Source organism: Rattus norvegicus, chromosome 10 (genome assembly GCF_036323735.1).
Source record: "Rattus norvegicus strain BN/NHsdMcwi chromosome 10, GRCr8, whole genome shotgun sequence".
In the NCBI taxonomy this organism is placed as follows: Eukaryota; Metazoa; Chordata; class Mammalia; order Rodentia; family Muridae; genus Rattus; species Rattus norvegicus.
The window spans coordinates 19621785-19641902 of NC_086028.1; the positions used below are offsets into that span (position 1 = coordinate 19621785).

Consider the following 20118-nt stretch of genomic DNA (forward strand, 5'->3'; position numbering starts at 1 on the left):
AAGAAAGACGTGAAGAACTCCCTTAGGGAAACACAGGAAAACATTAATAAACAAGTAGAAGCCTTCAGAGAGGAATCGCAAAAATCCCTGAAAGAATCGCAGAAATCCCTGAAAGAATTCCAGGAAAACACAATCAAACAATTGAAGGAATTAAAAATGGAAATAGAAGCAATCAAGAAAGAACACATGGAAACAACCCTGGATATAGAAAACCAAAAGAAGAGACAAGGAGCTGTAGATACAAGCCTCACCAACAGAATTCAAGAGATGGAAGAGAGAATCTCAGGAGCAGAAGATTCCATAGAAATCATTGACACAACTGTCAAAGATAATGTAAAGCAGAAAAAGCTACTGGTCCAAAACATACAGGAAATCCAGGACTCAATGAGAAGATCAAACCTAAGGATAATAGGTATAGAAGAGAGTGAAGACTCCCAGCTCAAAGGACCAGTAAATATCTTCAACAAAATCATAGAAGAAAACTTCCCTAACCTAAAAAAAGAGATACCCATAGGCATACAAGATGCCTACAGAACTCCAAATAGATTGGACCAGAAAAGAAACACTTCCCGTCACATAATAGTCAAAACACCAAATGCACAAAATAAAGAAAGAATATTAAAAGCAGTAAGGGAAAAAGGTCAAGTAACATATAAAGGCAGACCTATCAGAATCACACCAGACTTCTCGCCAGAAACTATGAAGGCCAGAAGATCCTGGACTAATGTCATACAGACCCTAAGAGAACACAAATGCCAGCCCAGGTTACTGTATCCTGCAAAACTCTCAATTAACATAGATGGAGAAACCAAGATATTCCATGACAAAACCAAATTTACACAATATCTTTCTACAAATCCAGCACTACAAAGGATAATAAATGGTAAAGCCCAACATAAGGAGGCAAGCTATACCCTAGAAGAAGCAAGAAACTAATCGTCTTGGCAACAAAACAAAGAGAAAGAAAGCACACAAACATAACCTCACATCCAAATATGAATAAAACGGGAAGCAATAATCACTATTCCTTAATATCTCTCAACATCAATGGGCTCAACTCCCCAATAAAAAGAAATAGATTAACAAACTGGATACGCAACGAGGACCCTGCATTCTGCTGCCTACAGGAAACACACCTCAGAGACAAAGACAGACACTACCTCAGAGTGAAAGGCTGGAAAACAACTTTCCAAGCAAATGGTCAGAAGAAGCAAGCTGGAGTAGCCATTCTAATATCAAATAAAATCAATTTTCAACTAAAAGTCATCAAAAAAGATAAGGAAGGACACTTCATATTCATCAAAGGAAAAATCCACCAAGATGAACTCTCAATCCTAAATATCTATGCCCCAAATACAAGGGCACCTACATATGTAAAAGAAACCTTACTAAAGCTCAAAACACACATTGGACCTCACACAATAATAGTGGGAGATTTCAACACCCCACTCTCTTCAATGGACAGATCATGGAAACAGAAATTAAACAGTGATGTAGACAGACTAAGAGAAGTCATGAGCCAAATGGACCTAACAGATATTTATAGAACATTCTATCCTAAAGCAAAAGGATATACCTTCTTCTCAGCTCCTCATGGTACTTTCTCCAAAATTGACCATATAATTGGTCAAAAAACGGGCCTCAACAGGTACAGAAAGATAGAAATAATCCCATGCGTGCTACCGGACCACCACGGCCTAAAACTGGTCTTCAATAACAATCAAGGAAGAATGTCCACATATACTTGGAAATTGAACAATGCTCTACTCAATGATAACCTGGTCAAGGAAGAAATAAAGAAAGAAATTAAAAACTTTTTAGAATTTAATGAAAATGAAGGTACAACATACCCAAACTTATGGGACACAATGAAAGCTGTGCTAAGAGGAAAACTCATAGCGCTGAGTGCCTGCAGAAAGAAACAGGAAAGAGCATATGTGAGCAGCTTGACAGCACACCTAAAAGCTCTAGAACAAAAAGAAGCAAATACACCCAGGAGGAGTAGAAGGCAGGAAATAATCAAACTCAGAGCTGAAATCAACCAAGTAGAAACAAAAAGGACCATAGAAAGAATCAACAGAACCAAAAGTTGGTTCTTTGAGAAAATCAACAAGATAGATAAACCCTTAGCCAGACTAACGAGAGGACACAGAGAGTGCGTCCAAATTAACAAAATCAGAAATGAAAAGGGAGACATAACAACAGATTCAGAGGAAATTCAAAAAATCATCAGATCTTACTATAAAAACCTATATTCAACAAAACTTGAAAATCTTCAGGAAATGGACAATTTCCTAGACAGATACCAGGTACCGAAGTTAAATCAGGAACAGATAAACCAGTTAAACAACCCCATAACTCCTAAGGAAATAGAAGCAGTCATTAAAGGTCTCCCAACCAAAAAGAGCCCAGGTCCAGACGGGTTTAGTGCAGAATTCTACCAAACCTTCAGAGAAGACCTCATACCAATATTATCCAAACTATTCCACAAAATTGAAACAGATGGATCACTACCGAATACCTTCTACGAAGCCACAATTACTCTTATACCTAAACCACACAAAGACACAACAAAGAAAGAGAACTTCAGACCAATTTCCCTTATGAATATCGACGCAAAAATACTCAACAAAATTCTGGCAAACCGAATCCAAGAGCACATCAAAACAATCATCCACCATGACCAAGTAGGCTTCATCCCAGGCATGCAGGGATGGTTTAATATACAGAAAACCATCAACGTGATCCATTATATAAACAAACTGAAAGAACAAAACCACATGATCATTGCATTAGACGCTGAGAAAGCATTTGACAAAATTCAACACCCCTTCATGATAAAAGTCCTGGAAAGAATAGGAATTCAAGGCCCATACCTGAACATAGTAAAAGCCATATACAGCAAACCAGTTGCTAACATTAAACTAAATGGAGAGAAACTTGAAGCAATCCCACTAAAATCAGGGACTAGACAAGGCTGCCCACTCTCTCCCTACTTATTCAATATAGTTCTTGAAGCTCTAGCCAGAGCAATCAGACAACAAAAGGAAGTTAAGGGGATACAGATCGGAAAAGAAGAAGTCAAAATATCACTATTTGCAGATGATATGATAGTATATTTAAGTGATCCCAAAAGTTCCACCAGAGAACTACTAAAGCTGATAAACAACTTCAGCAAAGTGGCTGGGTATAAAATTAACTCAAATAAATCAGTTGCCTTCCTCTATACAAAAGAGAAACAAGCCGAGAAAGAAATTAGGGAAACAACACCCTTCATAATAGACCCAAATAATATAAAGTACCTCGGAGTGACTTTAACAAAGCAAGTAAAAGATCTGTACAATAAGAACTTCAAGACACTGAAGAAGGAAATTGAAGAAGACCTCAGAAGATGGAAAGATCTCCCATGCTCATGGATTGGCAGGATTAATATAGTAAAAATGGCCATTTTACCAAAAGCGATCTACAGATTCAATGCAATCCCCATCAAAATACCAATCCAATTCTTCAAAGAGTTAGACAGAACAATTTGCAAATTCATCTGGAATAACAAAAAACCCAGGATAGCTAAAGCTATCCTCAACAATAAAAGGACTTCAGGGGGAATCACTATCCCTGAACTCAAGCAGTATTACAGAGCAATAGTGATAAAAACTGCATGGTATTGGTACAGAGACAGACAGATAGACCAATGGAATAGAATTGAAGACCCAGAAATGAACCCACACACCTATGGTCACTTGATTTTTGACAAATGAGCCAAAACCATCCAATGGAAAAAATATAGCATTTTCAGCAAATGGTGCTGGTTCAACTGGAGGTCAACATGTAGAAGAATGCAGATCGATCCATGCTTATCACCCTGTACAAAGCTTAAGTCCAAGTGGATCAAGGACCTCCACATCAAAGCAGACACACTCAAACTAATAGAAGAAAAACTAGGGAAGCATCTGGAACACATGGGCACTGGAAAAAATTTCCTGAACAAAACACCAATGGCTTACGCTCTAAGATCAAGAATCGACAAATGGGATCTCATAAAACTGCAAAGCTTCTGTAAGGCAAAGGACACTGTGGTTAGGACAAAACGGCAACCAACAGATTGGGAAAAGATCTTTACCAATCCTACAACAGATAGAGGCCTTATATCCAAAATATACAAAGAACTCAAGAAGTTAGACCGCAGGGAAACAAATAACCCTATTAAAAAATGGGGCTCAGAGCTAAACAAAGAATTCACAGCTGAGGAATGCCGAATGGCGGAGAAACACCTAAAGAAATGTTCAACATCTTTAGTCATAAGGGAAATGCAAATCAAAACAACCCTGAGATTTCACCTCACACCAGTGAGAATGGCTAAGATCAAAAACTCAGGGGACAACAGATGCTGGCGAGGATGTGGAGAAAGAGGAACACTCCTCCATTGTTGGTGGGATTGCAAACTGGTACAACCATTCTGGAAATCAGTCTGGAGGATCCTCAGAAAATTGGACATTGAACTGCCTGAGGATCCAGCTATACCTCTCTTGGGCATATACCCAAAAGATGCCCCAACATATAAAAAAGACATGTGCTCCACTATGTTCATTGCAGCCTTATTTATAATAGCCAGAAGCTGGAAAGAACCCAGATGCCCTTCAACAGAGGAATGGATACAGAAAATGTGGTACATCTACACAATGGAATATTACTCAGCTATCAAAAACAACGACTTTATGAAATTCGTAGGCAAATGGTTGGAACTGGAAAATATCATCCTGAGTGAGCTAACCCAAACACAGAAAGACATACATGGTATGCACTCACTGATAAGTGGCTATTAGCCCAAATGCTTGAATTACCCTAGATGCCTAGAACAAATGAAACTCAAGACAGATGATCAAAATGTGAATGCTTCACTCCTTCTTTAAAAGGGGAACAAGAATACCCTTGGCAGGGAATAGAGAGGCAAAGATTAAAACAGACACAGAAGGAACACCATTCAGAGCCTGCCCCACATGTGGCCCATACATATACAGCCATCCAATTAGACAAGATGAATGCAGCAAAGAAGTGCAGGCCGACAGGAGCCGGATGTATATCGCTCCTGAGAGACACAGCCAGAATACAGCAAATACAGGGGCGAATGCCAGCAGCAAACCACTGAACTGAGAACGGGACCCCCGTTGAAGGAATCAGAGAAAGAACTCGAAGAGCTTGAAGGAGCTCGATACCCCTTATGAACAACAATGCCAATCAACCAGAGCTTCCAGGGACTAAGCCACTACCTAAAGACTATACATGGACTGACCCTGGACTCTGACCTCATAGGTAGCAATGAATATTCTAGTAAGATCACCAGTGGAAGGGGAAGCCCTTGGTCCTGCTAAGACTGAACCCCCAGTGAACGTGATTGTTGGGGGGAGGGCAGTAATGGGGGGAGGGTGGGGAGGGGAACACCCATAAAGAAGGGGAGGGGGAGGGATTAGGGGGATGTTTGCCTGGAAACCGGGAAAGGGAATAACACTCAAAATGTAAATAAGAAACACTCAAGTTAATAAAAAAAAAAAAGAAAAAAAAAGAAGCAATCTGCATTAAATCATTGATCCAAAAGTGAATAAAAAATAAATTATTGAAAAAAAAGTCATTGACCCAGATAAACAGATTTGGGTTTTCTCTATTGAGAAAACCTCACGATGACCTCCACCCTAGCCAGTACTTGGGAGTTAGTGCTATGAAACTCTTCCTCACGCACAGCTGCTGTCTCACACATGCACACACACTCTCTCAAGCACACGAGCGCACATGTGCGCACGTGCGCGCGCACACACACACACACACACACACACACACACACACACACGAAAAACAGGGATAGTCTTTAAGATGTCTACAGGCTTAGGACCATGGTTAGATGACACATCCTCTGTTTTATCCACTGAGGGGACTCTTTAATCCCCAAGTGATACCTGAATTGATAGCATTGAGAATTAAAAGCAGAATATCAGAACCTCAGTTGGGAAGACCATCACCTTCCTGTCTCAGCACTAGAAGTGGCCATGTTTAGCATTTTTCTATCTAGATTCCAAAGGGAGCTGCTGGGACATCCAAGAGCCACAGGTGATAAGTTTCCTCCCACTAGTGGAGCCCTTGATCCTCATAATCCTAAAAGCAGGTTCCCAGTCCAGACTTCTAGCTGATGTCAGACAAAAGCAAACAGCTCAGAGCGCAGAGCACGCTGTCAGTATTGGGTGGCACAGAGGAATCTTGCAGCGTGAACCAACCTGCAAAAGAATGGTGGTCTTGTGCTGACTTTTCATCAGGTTGTTGATAGATTCGAAGAGCCGTCTCATGGATTCTTCAAACTCCATCTGCTCTTTGCCTTCGTAAAGCCTGTGAGAAGACATTCGGGTCATTTCTCAAGCCAGGTGGCAAGACATCTGAAAGTGGGCGCTGTAGCCACCACCTCCCTTTCCAATGGAAATGAAAATGGGTAGGACATAAAGACTTGCTGGGGAGAGGAAGGAACCAATATTTATCCTTCTGAGAGGAACCTTGGTGCTGTGCACTCAACAGACACCTTCAGACTCACAGAGCATTAGAAGCCTGCCCCCCTTCCACCTTCCTTCTTTTACCTTGACGAACCACAAAGAAAGGAATGTTATCTGAGCTGTGGACCTTGAATTTTCTATCTCCTGGAAACCCCAAGAAGAAATATTTTCAAGTGTGCCTTTCCTCCCACTTAGCCACCACCTGCTGGTCACTTGAATTCCCACAGCCAGTCTTAGGGTCAGGGCTAAATGCTTACCTATCCCTTCAATTCTGCCCCCTTATTATGTACTTCAAAATTGTCTTCCTCTGAATATAAAGCCCTCATGTTATCAATGTAAAAACTAGTGTTAACATAACAGAAATGTGTAATTTACAAAACAGACCCTCATCCATCTGACCAAGGAGGTCGGCTACTGTGAACATGGTGGTGGTGTTTGTCCTTTCAAAGACTCAGGTGTTCTCTTAATATAGACACGGGCTGCTGCCTGGAAGCTACTCCCTCACCGAATCTGAGCCCCTTCCCGAGGCCTAGGAGCCTCGCTCAGCCCATGACTTCTCCAAATAAGCTTTTATCAGCAAGCATGAAATATCCACAGCCTAATCTGTGGCATCCAGTGTGACGCGCACACAAGAACACTCTTGTCCTCAGCTCAGATACAGAGCACCTCTCCGGTCACAGCCCACATGTCAGGAACCAGCCTGAGCCTGTTCTGCTAAAGGTGCTTTCCTGAGATAAAGCTCTGACACACTTAAAGGGTTTGTTTGCTCTCCTTCCCTAACAGGCCAACCAATCAGAGCCACTTCACTACTGTCTCTGTGAAATCTCCACCTGTCCCTCACTGGCTTCTTCCTACCTTTCTGTGTCTCAGCTTGCATCCTTCAGCAAGACTCCCCCCCCTCTCGCCCCCTCCCTCCCTCTCTCTCTGTGTATGTGTGTGTGAATGTGTGTGTGTGTATCTGTGTGTATCTGTGTGTATGTGTATGTGTGTGTGTGTGTGTGTGTGTGTGTATGTGTGTGTGTTCTATCTATCACTGCCTCTGTCTCTACCCCTCATCCCCTGTCTTCCCCTGTGACCCTCTTCCTCTAAGGCCATATCTCTCTTTGTGTCCTTGGCCCTCTGCCTCTCTTCCTCACTTCCTCACCTGGACATCATCAATAAACTACATCACCCTAGTTCTTTCTGTTCTGTACTACTGAGTTTGTTCTCTCTCTCTCTCTCTCTCTCTCTCTCTCTCTCTCTCTCTCTCTCTCTCCCCTCTCTCTCTCCCTCCCTCCCTCATGGCTGCAGATGTGTTCTCCCTACAAGGTGTCCTCCCCTGTATATTTGTATGTGTGATGGTTTTGAGCAAGTCATCCTCATGAACCTGCCTGCTCCATTCACAAAGATGGTTTTTAGCCACATTTTCCTGCTCAATGACCTGCTCACTACCATCAATAACTGAGTGGTCACAAAGAATTCCCTTCCCCTGCCTGTGGGATTTCGCATTTTTATTAAGGAGAAAAATTATAATGGGCTTTGTTGGGGCTGGAGAGATGACTCAGTGGTTATGAGTAATTGCTGTTCTTGCAGAGGTCCTGGGTTCAGTTCCCAGCATGCTCAGTTGAAAAAATCTGTAATTTTGGTTCCAGGAGATCAAATGCCTTCTGATCCCTAGGGACACTGTACACATGTGGTAAACTAACATACATACAGGCAAAATAGTCATACACTTAAAATAAAAATAAATCTATTTTAAATGGGTTTTGTTGAGTCATCTTAAATAGCAGGGCTCTGGGGGAAATGTTCATGAACGCCCCTGAAGAGATCCTGGCGACCACCGTGTTCCCAGTTGCTTACATCTCATTAAGTCTATTTGAGGTTCAGAAGTTGTGCAACTGCCCTTATGATAAACTTCCTTTTTGCATAGGCAAGCCGGAGTCGCTTTTGTCAGCTTCTCTGTCGTCAGAACTTCACAGAGTGCAGCTTCTGTCTCTGGGATTGGGTTCAAAGCCAAGAGCTCTTGAGAAACCTAGTAAGCTGTTAGTTCATGACTTAACTGGACAAATGAAGAGACAAGGGCCAGAGCAGGAGGGAAATGACTCAGAGTCACCTTCACTGAGATGGGACGAGGGACTTTCAGTGCAAACCAAGGGCTTCCACCTGAACATTGCCTTTGCAGAACACTAATTTTAGTTTTCTGCACCAAGAGGTGTGGTTCACTCCAGGTTGCAGGATGTACTCATGGCTTGAACTAGGGCTCAGCAGTCTCTTCCCATGCTCTGGGAATCTAGATGGGAAGGCAAAAGGTGCTAATCCCATGAAGCAAAGAGTTGGGGCCCTTGCGACAATGGAATCTCATCCACTCCTTTTACATATATCCAAGTGACATATCTATGCACTACACTCAAGCCAGGGAGAGAAACAGGTGCTATAGATGGCTGGCTTTCACCAAGGCTGTCCAGTGATAGGTATCAATTTAGGCAACAGCTGGGATGGATGGATGACCTTGCTACAGATGAGAAGAAAGAAATAGGAATCTACTTCCTGGAAATGGCTTTGTGGTAGAGTCATGTTCTTCCATATACTGGCAAAAACCAAAACCTGTTTTTTCTGGACTCAGTCCCCTTGTAGATGGAAGATATAATGTTCATGCAAAGTTTTTTTTCAAATATATTTATTTATATTTAATGTGCATGAGTGTTTTGCCTGCATGTATGCAGGTACCTCTTGTGTGCCAGTTGTAGGTGGAGGCCAAAAGAGGGCGTCAGATCTCCTGGAACTGGAGTTACAGACTGCTGTGAGCCATCGTGTGGGTGCTGGGAATGTGGGTCCTCTGAAAAAGCAGCCAGTGCTCTTAACTACCGAGTGTTTTTGTAAAAACGAGGGGGCTGGAGAGATGGTTCAGTGGTTAAGAGCACCAACTGCTCTTCCAGACCTGAGTTCAAATCCTAGCAACCACATGGTGGCTCATGACCATCTGATCCAATGTCCTCTTCTGGTGTGTCTGAAGACAGCTACAGTGTACTCATGTACATTTGATAGATAGACAGACAGACAGCTAGATAGATAGATGGTTTGGGCTGCGCTGGCACTTAGTAAGTGCTTAACTAAACACCAACAATCATTGTTGCTAAACAGATGTGCTCTTATTGGCAAGCTCTCTGATTTGAGCGTAAATAAGTAAATAGAATACTTCAAGTAATTCGGGACTAAGAAAGGAGACATAGGAGTTTTAGACTAGATGGAAGTGTCAGCCAGATGAGAGCGAGGCAGTTAGGCATCGGGGTGTTCCCGGAGAAGCCTGAAGGGAAAACTAAGAAGCCCCATCTAGCTGAGGTGCTTTAACCGTGGCCTTCAAACCAAGGGCACGGCAGATGGACTGGACATCATTTCTGGTCCTCGCTCTGAGCCATCACTTCGTGAAGGAAAATGTTTCTTTTTCTGGCCTAGAACACTGAGAAAGATGCATCTGGAACTAGCTGACTCTGCCACGGAACAAATTATTGAAGGGCCCCCGGGGCCCTGACCACAAGGAAAACTGGAACAGCTTGGGAGGCTGGGCTGCCAGGTGTGCACTTCAACCAGAGCCAGCATTGCAGCTCCCGGGACTTGTGTAACCAATGCAGCATGCTGGGAGACACTGCACAGCTGAGCACTCATTAAATGCAACAGGGCCCCATATGGTGTGCACTGTGCCTGTGCCTGTGCCTGTGCCTGTGCCTGTGCCTGTGCCTGTGCCTGTGCCTGTGCCTGTGCCTGTGCCTGTGCCTGTGCCTGTGCCTGTGCCTGTGCCTGTGCCTGTGCCTGTGCCTGTGCCTGTGCACTGTGCACCTCTTCCCCAGGACATAAAAACCTCAGCATATACTCAACGTTCCGGTCCTGAACGTCAGCCCAGGGAAAGGGACCTACACAAAGCAGCCTCAGCGGGGAAAAGACAAAGGGAGAGGGTCCGTTTCTTTCCATATCATCTCCAACATTTATACGTGCTCTGACTAAACCGTTCCTCTCAAGCAATTCCCCCAACAGCTTCCAGACTCTCTGAGGGAATATAGATCTTTTAGATAAGATTTTCTAGGTTCTAAGCTCTGCTCAGTCTGCCACTTATGAGGGGGTGACCCAGGATTTGTTTTTCTTAGCTAGAGAACTAGCACTGCTCCATTAGTGTCCTTCTCAACATCAAATGTAGATGGAATGACCCCTGGCCCAAAGTAGGACCTGGATAAGGCGCTTCAGATGTAGAATACTTTCTGAGATATCGTGGGCTAGACAGGAAGGACATGTACAACCCATCTAAACCTTAGACACAAAGTGTGAAGGTAATTTTATACACCACTTCAAATAATTCTGTACAGAAAACAAAGTTTGGGTATGGAATTTTCCATGTGCGGAGCCAGGTTAGGACTAGGAAAAATGTGGATTTTGGAGCATTTAAGATTTCAGAAGTTAGGAGGATGAACTCTCGGCACCATGCTATGCATATAAAACCATCGGCAGCCTAGACATAGCGTACAGTTGGCAAATATCAGTTATCATCTTCAACACACTCCGGTTTCTCTTCCAGGTCCATCTTTTGCACCTTCCTGAGTCTTACGGAGAAGGAGGTCAGCGTCTCCGTAAAGCCCGCCCCTTGCTGAGCACATAACACGTGCCAGGGACTTCACTGGAGACTAATGAGGAAAAACTAACAGGGAGAGCCCACATGACCACTACTGACCACCGTACACTAAGCAAAAGCAGATAAGAAAGTCCGATCAGGCACTGTGCTGTGTCTCTCATTCAGACTGGCTCACTTGACAAGACCTTTCAGTATCTGTATCTTGCATGGGGAAAAAGAACAAAGGGTTTAAAGAGCTGCGAAGCACTGCGGGAGCCCGAGCTCCGGATGATGCTGTTGCTTCCCTGGTAACTCCTCTCTCTCTGCCTTCATGTCCACACCCACCACTGCCTGTCTGTCTCACCTCCTCTCCTTGGCAGTGCCAGAAATGCACCCCAAGTTTAGCCCTCTGCCCAGCACCCTTCCCATTAATCACCCTGTCACATTCTTGCTTTAATGTTTTTCTTGGCAAGACACACATTTCACATTTCACAGGAATCTTTCTGGGGGGTGGGGGAGATGGAGATTAAATTAATTGAAAGCTTTTTAAGTGAAAAAAATCTATTTTAAATGATTTCATGATCTTTTATAGAGCCAGGTAAGTTAATCAAACAGTGAGATCACTCTGCCGTTTTGCTATCCTGCAGACAAGGTCAGGATACTTTAGTGCCCCGTGATAGGAAACCAGGCACTGAGTGAATACTGAAGAGCGCTGCCTCCTTAGTGAGTTCCCCGTGTTGACGGATACACCCTAAACACGCCATGCATTCCCAGCACCACAACTTGACCTTTGTTTTTCCTGATTACTTGTGTGCCTGCTTTCTCAATTACTATAGAATCCCCATGACAGACACTAAAGCATTTTGTATTAAAAGATTCTCATCTCCTGCAATAGACCCGCAATAGATCGAGAGCAAGTTGTCAACCAAGGATAGGTCACAGAGTAAACAAATCCTGCCCCTTGATTGCGGCTCTGCAGATAACGTCCCGGTAAACCAGAAGTGAGCTGTGCTCCTCTCACTTCAAGAGCAGCGTGCTCTCCACCAAAGCCTGAGGAGTTCTCTTTGGCTACACACGCTGCATTGATATCTCCTTCACTACTAAAGAGCTACAACTACTAGAAGTCGCTCCTTATTAAGCATCTCCTAGGGGCTTTGTGTTGGTCCCTGTACTTGCTTGGTTTTGTGTGTCAACTTGACACAAGCTGGAGTTATCACAGAAAAGGAGCCTCATTTGTGGAAATGCCTTCATGAGACCCAGCTGTGAGGCATTTTCTCAACTAGTGATCAAGGGAGGAAGACCCAGCCCATTGTGGGTGGTGCCATCCCTGGGCTGGTGGTCTTGGGTTCTCTAAGAGAGCAAGCTGAGCAAACCAGGGGAAGCAGGCCAATAAGAAACACCCCTCCATGGCCTCTGCATCAGCTCCTGCTTCTTGACCCGCTTGAGTTCCAGTCCTGACTTCCTTTGGTGATGGACAGCAATGTGGAAGTGTAAGCTGAATAAACCCTTTCCTCCCCAACTTGCTTCTTGGACATGACGCTTGTGCAGGGATAGGAACCCTGACTGAGACAATCACCACAGCAACCCTGTACTATTAAGTAATAAGGATGCAGAGCAGTGGTTCTCTACCTGTGGGTCTCAACCCCTTTGGAGGTCAAATGATCTTCTCATGGGGGTCGAATATCAGATATTTTGCACACATATCAGATATTTATATTACAATTCATGATGAACTGTATTAAGGGGTCGCAGCATTAGGAAGGTTGAGAACCACTGATGTAGAGACTCAGTTGGGTTTCATTCAAATAACAAATGATGCCTATGAGGGTCCCAGCCTCCACATCTCACCCCTTTATGCACTAGACAATGTAGCCATGAAGAAACAGAGCCCAGCAATGACTATCATAGGAGATAGAGCAGGTGGGCACATGGGGGAAGCATCATTTGCCTCAGAAATGGCTTTGGAAGACTGAGGGAGGCAGCTGGGTAACTGGTTCTAGCCCTTTTCTAGTGAAACTCCAAGTTCACGGTAAGCTAGCTGTGCTCCTACACCTGAACCCAACACTTGTTTTATTAGGACAGTCCAATGAGCAACTCCTAGTTTCAAAAGAGTGATGGCTCCAGGAGGCCAGAGCCAAGGGCTTGAGTGTATTTTGTCTTACTCCCCTCACCCCTCTACTTCCCCATCTGTCTGTATCCCTCCACCTGAGTTAAGAATAATTACAGTCAAACAAGCAGTCTGCATCTATCTGGAAATTATCCTTCCTTGCCCTTATCAATTCTTCCAACAGAACAAAACGCAACGCACTCTGCAGGGTTGTTTAACATCAGCGCAACAGGGCAAGAAATGGGACCCTCGTGAAAGTGACGGTCCTGTTCCTTAACAGCCTCCTCCAGGGAAGGCCACCCCACCCTTTCCTAATCACCAAGATGCATAGGCCTGGAGTCAGAGCATGATGGTTGAGACATGGGATTTTTGGCACGATGAGCTGGAAGTCTGATACTTTGCTAAGTGGTAGCCAGAGGAAAATCTCAAACGAGGAGTGACATGATTGAAGTATAAACACTTATTCTGCCAGAAGAGAAGGAAGAGAGGAGAACTCAGGGCGGGGTGGGGGGGCTGAATATGCTACAGCCAATAACAGTATGCGTCTCCACCAGCCCTCATGGCCAGAGAGACCACCACACGGACACTGTTTCACAGAACTCCGACAGCAGCCAACAGGCAGGGCTCAGACAGACTCCTGGTGCCAGTTCTTTTGTCAAAGACAAAATTATTTGTTCTTCAGTCCTTGCTTCTCCAGAGGGTGACAGTTAAAGAAGGATCGCCCCTTAGGGCAAACTGCAAAGAAGCTCACTAAAGAGCCCTTCTATAAATCACCCCAGGGGAGAGTGATTTGTGGATGGGAGGAAAGAAGGCAGACTCCACATGTGGGGAATCTGGTTTGGAGAGATGTCTAGATTTCGAGCATAAAAATTAATGCAATTGCTGAAGAAAAACCACCTCAGGTGAAGAGTACACAGGCTGCATAATAATATAAAAATAGAAGTTAACAATATGGGGGGGGGGGACACCAAGAAAAATAGTCCATCCATAGCGTTCACTTTACTTCTAAATTATGGCAGCCCTGTGTGATAAATTAATAGTTAAGGAGGTAATAAGATTCCAGCAAAGCCTTGGAAGGTGCCATAAGTCACGAGCAGACGATGACGTGTGTCCCGTGCCATCCGTTATCCCACTGAGAGAAGCCATAGGTTTTCTATCATTTGGCAGGAACCACTGAGTCACATAATTCTGCTCTTAAGTAAATTTCTCCATTAGCATGAAAAATGGTATTCAGGGCATTTTTACTCCGATATAATTAGAAATTGAATGTTCCCAAACAATGTTTCTAAGGATAGAAACACACATATACTCTTTCATGCTTCAAGACACTTGGTGAAAACTCTAGATGGCATCAAGGACTTAAAAGAGAAGCTAACCTCCATCAGCGTCTCAGCTCACACTCTATGGACCAGTTGGTAGAAAAGTGTGGATGCCTGGAAGAAGCCAGTTATTTCCTGCATGGCTTACCACCTTATCCAATAGTTATTCCTTTTTAATAACATACTGGGTCTCTATGATTATCTTAAATGATAACAAAGAATAGGTTTTAAAGTGAATATTCACAGATGCACGACTAATAAAACTAGAAACCAACGTTGTCTCAGTTAGGATTTCAGTTGCTGAGATAAAACACCGTGACCAAACTGAGGAGGAGGGTTATTCCACATATATTTCCATGTCACAGCTCATCACTGAAGACACTCAGGGTAGGAACTCAAATGGGACAGGAATCTGGAGATGGGAGTTGATGGCCATGGAGGGGTGCTGCCAACTGGCTTGCCCCTTATGGCTTTCACAGTTAACTTATAAAACCCAGGACCAGGAGTCGCCATGGGCAGGGCCCCTCCCATATCAATCATGAATTAAAACAATGCCCTACTGGGGCTTGCTTACAGCTGGAGCTTAGGTAGCAGTTTCTCAATTGAGCGTTCCTGTTCTCAGATGATTCTACCTGTGTCAGGTTGACATCAAAACCAGCCAGAACGAATGTATTAAGTTGGTAATTTAGTTACCTCTTAGAGCACAGGGACAGCTACTCTTTCTTGGGGTGTAGGGGTGTGAATGCATCTTGCCCCGCCCCACCCCCACTGGTTCCTTTTTGCAGCCTCTTTTTCTATAAAGACCTTCCTGGTTTTCTCCTTTCCCCCACCCCCCGGGAACCACAGCTGGTGCTAGGATCTAACAGGAAGTCACACAACTAAGGGCAGATTCCCAGGATGCTCACAGGATAGAGAGTCTGGGTTTTTTGTTTGTTTGTTTGTTTTTTTGTTTTTTTGTTTTTTTGTTTTTTTGCCTCCTGCCTCCTGGTTTCCGGCATTGACTGCAGCTAGACAGACAATTACCCAAGAAATGTCAAGTTATTATTGCTCTAAGCTGTGGTCATGCCTACAGCATGCAAACCTTGTTCTTTGAGGCCCGGCTTCCTGAGAGGGATAATTAACCTCAGGCTTACGGCTCTGTTCCGCTGAGAGCCCTGGCATTTGGTGTGTGTAGTTAAAAACAATTCTTTAACATTTCCTTACTAATACCTTGGATCATTTTTTTAAAAAAAATAGCTGCAGGTTGGGGATTTAGCTCAGTGGTAGAGCGCTTGCCTAGCAAGCGCAAGGCCGTGGGTTCAGTCCTCAGCTCCGGGAAAAAAAAAATAGCTGCTCAGTAAAACTTGAGGACATCCAAGGAAAATCAAGTTCAAACACACTACAATTTCCATTGAACAGGCTTCACTTCAAAACGGCAAGACTGGAGACCCGGAAGCAGCCACCAGAGGAAAATTCTCCTGAAGGCGTGACAATCTGAGGAGTATCAGGACTGAGCTAGAAAGTAACATGGTGGGCACTAGTAAAGGCTGTGACCTTCAATTTGCCATTCAACTCTGATCCCTAGTTTCCCCCATCGCCAAATACACTGTTGAATTAAACCTCTGGGATTCATATACTCTCTCCCTCTCCCCCTCACCACTACTGCTGGAGAATGATTCCAGGACTGTGTACGCAATCACGAAAGCACATGTGCTCCACTGCTAATCCACAGTCGAAGCCCCACATCTCAGGGAACTCCCCTGTCTTTATCACCTCTCAGATCTTCTCACACTTCACCCCACAGCACAGACTCAGCTCTCGGGCCACAGTCCGGATGCCACTTGGACAAGAGCTCCTACCCCCAGCCTGCCGGCAAGACTGACCTCATTAGGACACCTAGCACACACCTCCCCTTGATTGACGTGCACCCACGAGGTTGTCTGTTCAATGATGATTGTTGCCCACTAAGCCGAAAGAGTCCATGAAAACCGTGAATTGGCCCGATAGGTCCTAGCACAGTGACCTGCTCAATCAACAACTGTCAGTGTTTGCTTGCTAATGCTGACCAAGCTGTTACCACAGACAGGCCTTTTAACCTATTTGAAATAGAAACTTGTGTTATCAATCCAGGTGCTTAAAAGAGGAACAGAGTCTGGTGGGCTAATGTGTGTGGAACAGGCATGCACTGTGTCGTTCCTGAGTGTTAGCAAGAATAAATGCTAAGCTGTAAAGCCTTCCAAGGTGTCAGTCCTAAGAGCAGCTATGAAGCTCCCGAGAAACACCCGCGTACTAAAAGGCTGCTCATCTATATTCCCAGGTCTTGATACCGCCTATGAATTAGCGCTGCCTCAGGCATTCTGCCTGCCGAGCAGATGCCTACGGAAGCTGGCGGGGATGGCAAAAGCCCAGGCTCAAGGAAACTGAGGCTGGAATGCTCACAGCAGATAAAGGCTGCAGTGTGTAAGCCAGGGGAACGTCTTCGACATGTCCACAGAATTTCAGAGTTTAGGAGACACCAAGTTCTAATATTTACTGTAAACGGGGAGGGCAACAGATCCCATATAAAATCCGATCAAAGTAGGAAATATTGATAGGGGAGAGATACCTGACCCAAGCAGGTAAGCTCTGCAGTCCAGGGCAGCGCGTTTTTTTAGTATCGGATCTTGCTGACTCAGCAGCACATACCTGGCCTGAAACCAAATGAGGACTGCAATCGGGTTATCTCAGGGAGAGAGCCATAGAGAAGGGCAGGGAAAGAAACACTGTAAGAGGGTTGTCTCCAGGTCTGCAGAGGAGGGCAGCTCCTACTGTATTCAAGCAGGCTCCCCTTTACCTGATAATCAGTCACTGACAAAGACATGTGGCGCATCATGATGCAGCGGTCACTGCACCCATCACCATATAGTCACTGTGCACAACCACGATCCAGTCATGATGCACACGTCACTCGCTGTTCAGCAGTCACGATGCAACAAAGTCACTGTGCACAGATACAATACACAGATACTATGCACAGACACTATACACAGTCACTATATAGTCCCTATACACAGTCACTATGCATAGTCACTATACACAGACACTATGCAGACACTATGCACAGTCATTGTATAGTTACTATACTCAGTAACTATACACAGACACTATACACAGTCACTATGCACAGACACTATACACAATCGCCATACACAGTCACTATGCACAGTCACTGTATATAGTTATTATACACAGACACAATACATAGGCACTATGCACAGACACTATACACAGATACTATACACAGTCACTATAGAGTCACTATCCACAGACACTATACACAGTCACTCTGCACAGACACTATATACAGTCACTATACACAGTTACTGTATATAGTTATTATACACAGACACAATACACAGACACTATACACAGATACTATACACAGTCACTATACAAGTCACTATACACAGATACTATACACAGTCACTATAGAGTCACTATACATAGACACTATCCACAGACACTATACACAGTCACTCTGCACAGACACTATATACAGTCACTATACACAGTTACTGTACATAGTTATTATACACAGACACAATACACAGACACTATGCACAGACACTATACACAGTCACTCTGCACAAACACTGTACAATCACTATGCATAGTCACTATGCACAGACACTATACACCAGTCATTCTGCATAATCACATGCAAAGACACTAGACACCAGTTATTTTCCACAGTCACTGACAATTCGTGGATGGTGGGAACTAATATTCAGCAACTAAGCAAGTAAGACAGCCACGTGTGGCTTGCGCTTCACAGATACATGACGTAGGCGAAGGTGGCGTACGTCAGGAAGATGTAGCCAAGCCGGGAGAGACTGGGATGCCAGGACAGAGGAAAGCAGAAAAATAATAAGGAAAAAAAATCCCATGAAGAAGTGGAAGGGTGCGGGCACTGACCCTCAGCAGGAGGGCACTAAGTGACTCCAGGGGGTGAAGCACAGGCCAGAAGAGAGGTGCCTGGGAACCAGATGGCAACAGGCTGCAGCGGCTGCCTGCCGGGGCCCAGAGCAGCACTCTCCCAGGCTCCTAGCTCTTCATCCCCAGAGCGATGCAAAGAAACAAACTCCACCCCCTCCACCTGAGGATCACTGACTCCAGTTTCCCTCACCTTAACTCTGAGGAGACAGCTGGGGAGAGGGAGAAGGGAAGGGGCGGCATATTGTTCCTGTTGCTGTGTTACTGCTGGCTGTTGTTCCTAACCTCTTACTGTGCTTGTGTATAAGTTAAACCTCCTATGTATGGACAGGGAAAAAATGTACAGGGTCTAGGACTTTCTTCAGTTCAAAGCATTGACTAGGTCCTAGTAACCAGTGTCTTTGACTGTATACTCCACGGTTAGAGAGACGGAAACTCCTGGTCCAAATCGAACTCTAGAAAGACCCCTCTGGCTACAATGCAGACTGAAGTTTGGAGACCTCTACCCCTGACTGCTCAGAGGACAAAATGGCTCAGGAAGACTTGTGCAAACTACTGCCAAAGGTGAATTTAACACTGAAGCATGAGGGCCTGAAGAGGTGACTCAGCCACTGAGAGGACTAGCTGCCCTTCCAGAGGACCTGGGGTTCCGTTCCTAGTATTAACGTGGCAGCTCTCAGCCATCTGTAATTCCAGTCCCCGAAAATCCAACACTCTTCTTTCTGTCTGGCTTCTACAGGCGACTCTCATGCAGGTGACATACTTACATAGACCCAGGCAAGACACTCAGAGACATGAGATAAAAATAAGTACATCTCTTTCAAAAACTGACACGCAAAATTGTCATGAAAGCAAGGGATCCACTCAAGATAACCCCAAGCAAAGTAAAACAATAAAACCAGCCTTGCCATGAAGGAGTCTGTCAAACCCCAGTGTCTTTACACAGTGCTGACGGCTACAGGGAAGCACTACAATGTGATGGATCCTTGGGTCTGCTTATTGGAGGCTGTTAGAGTTTATATAGAAATTATCTCCCCAAAAGCCTAATTGTTGAAGGCTTGAACCCTAGCTGGTGCATCTGGTCATTGAGAGGTGATGGAGTTATGAGGGTTCTGACCTAATCTCCTGGATTAAACTATTTACTGATTCATCATTTGATGGCACCATTAGAAGTTGGTGGAACACTTTGGGGGCTGAGTGAAAGGAAGTAGGTCCCTAGGAGTGTATCCATGAGGGTGGGGACTTTCTTATCCTGGGCTTGCCTCCCTTTAGCCCCATTCCTTCCCAACTACCATTCAGTGAGGTGAGAAGTCTGGTCTGCTACACATCCCTGCTCCAGAGTGGTCCTCCTCATCACTGCCCTGAGAGCAAGGGAATCGGCTGGCCATTAAGCAAAATGCTTGAAACCGTGAGCTAAAGGGGATAACTCCTCCTTCAAGTGGTTCGCTTCTGGTGTTTTGTCCAGGATGAGTAGCTGACTAAGTGACCCTGGCTGACGGCTGTTCTCCCAGTCTGGCACACCTTCTTGGAAAGGCAGATGGGAAGACGTGGATTGCACTGAAGGGAACACTGAGGAGGTTACTCATCCTTAACTCTTGAGTAGGGGGAAGGAAAACACACCTCTGCTGGGGATTC

General features: G+C 44.6%; 1 protein-coding gene across 5 annotated transcripts in view; it reads right to left on the reverse strand.

Annotated features, from left to right (window-relative positions):
* Positions 1-20118, reverse strand: part of Dock2 (dedicator of cytokinesis 2) — a 417576-nt gene that overhangs the window by 290373 nt on the left and 107085 nt on the right. For all 5 annotated transcript variants that reach the window (XR_010055204.1, NM_001419946.1, XM_039087140.2 and 2 more), the window contains exon 23: positions 6264-6372. Coding sequence is in view for 4 of the 5 variants with exons in the window: in NM_001419946.1 (NP_001406875.1) it covers positions 6264-6372 (109 nt within the window). In the remaining variant the exon portion in view is untranslated. The remainder of the gene's footprint in view (positions 1-6263; positions 6373-20118) is intronic.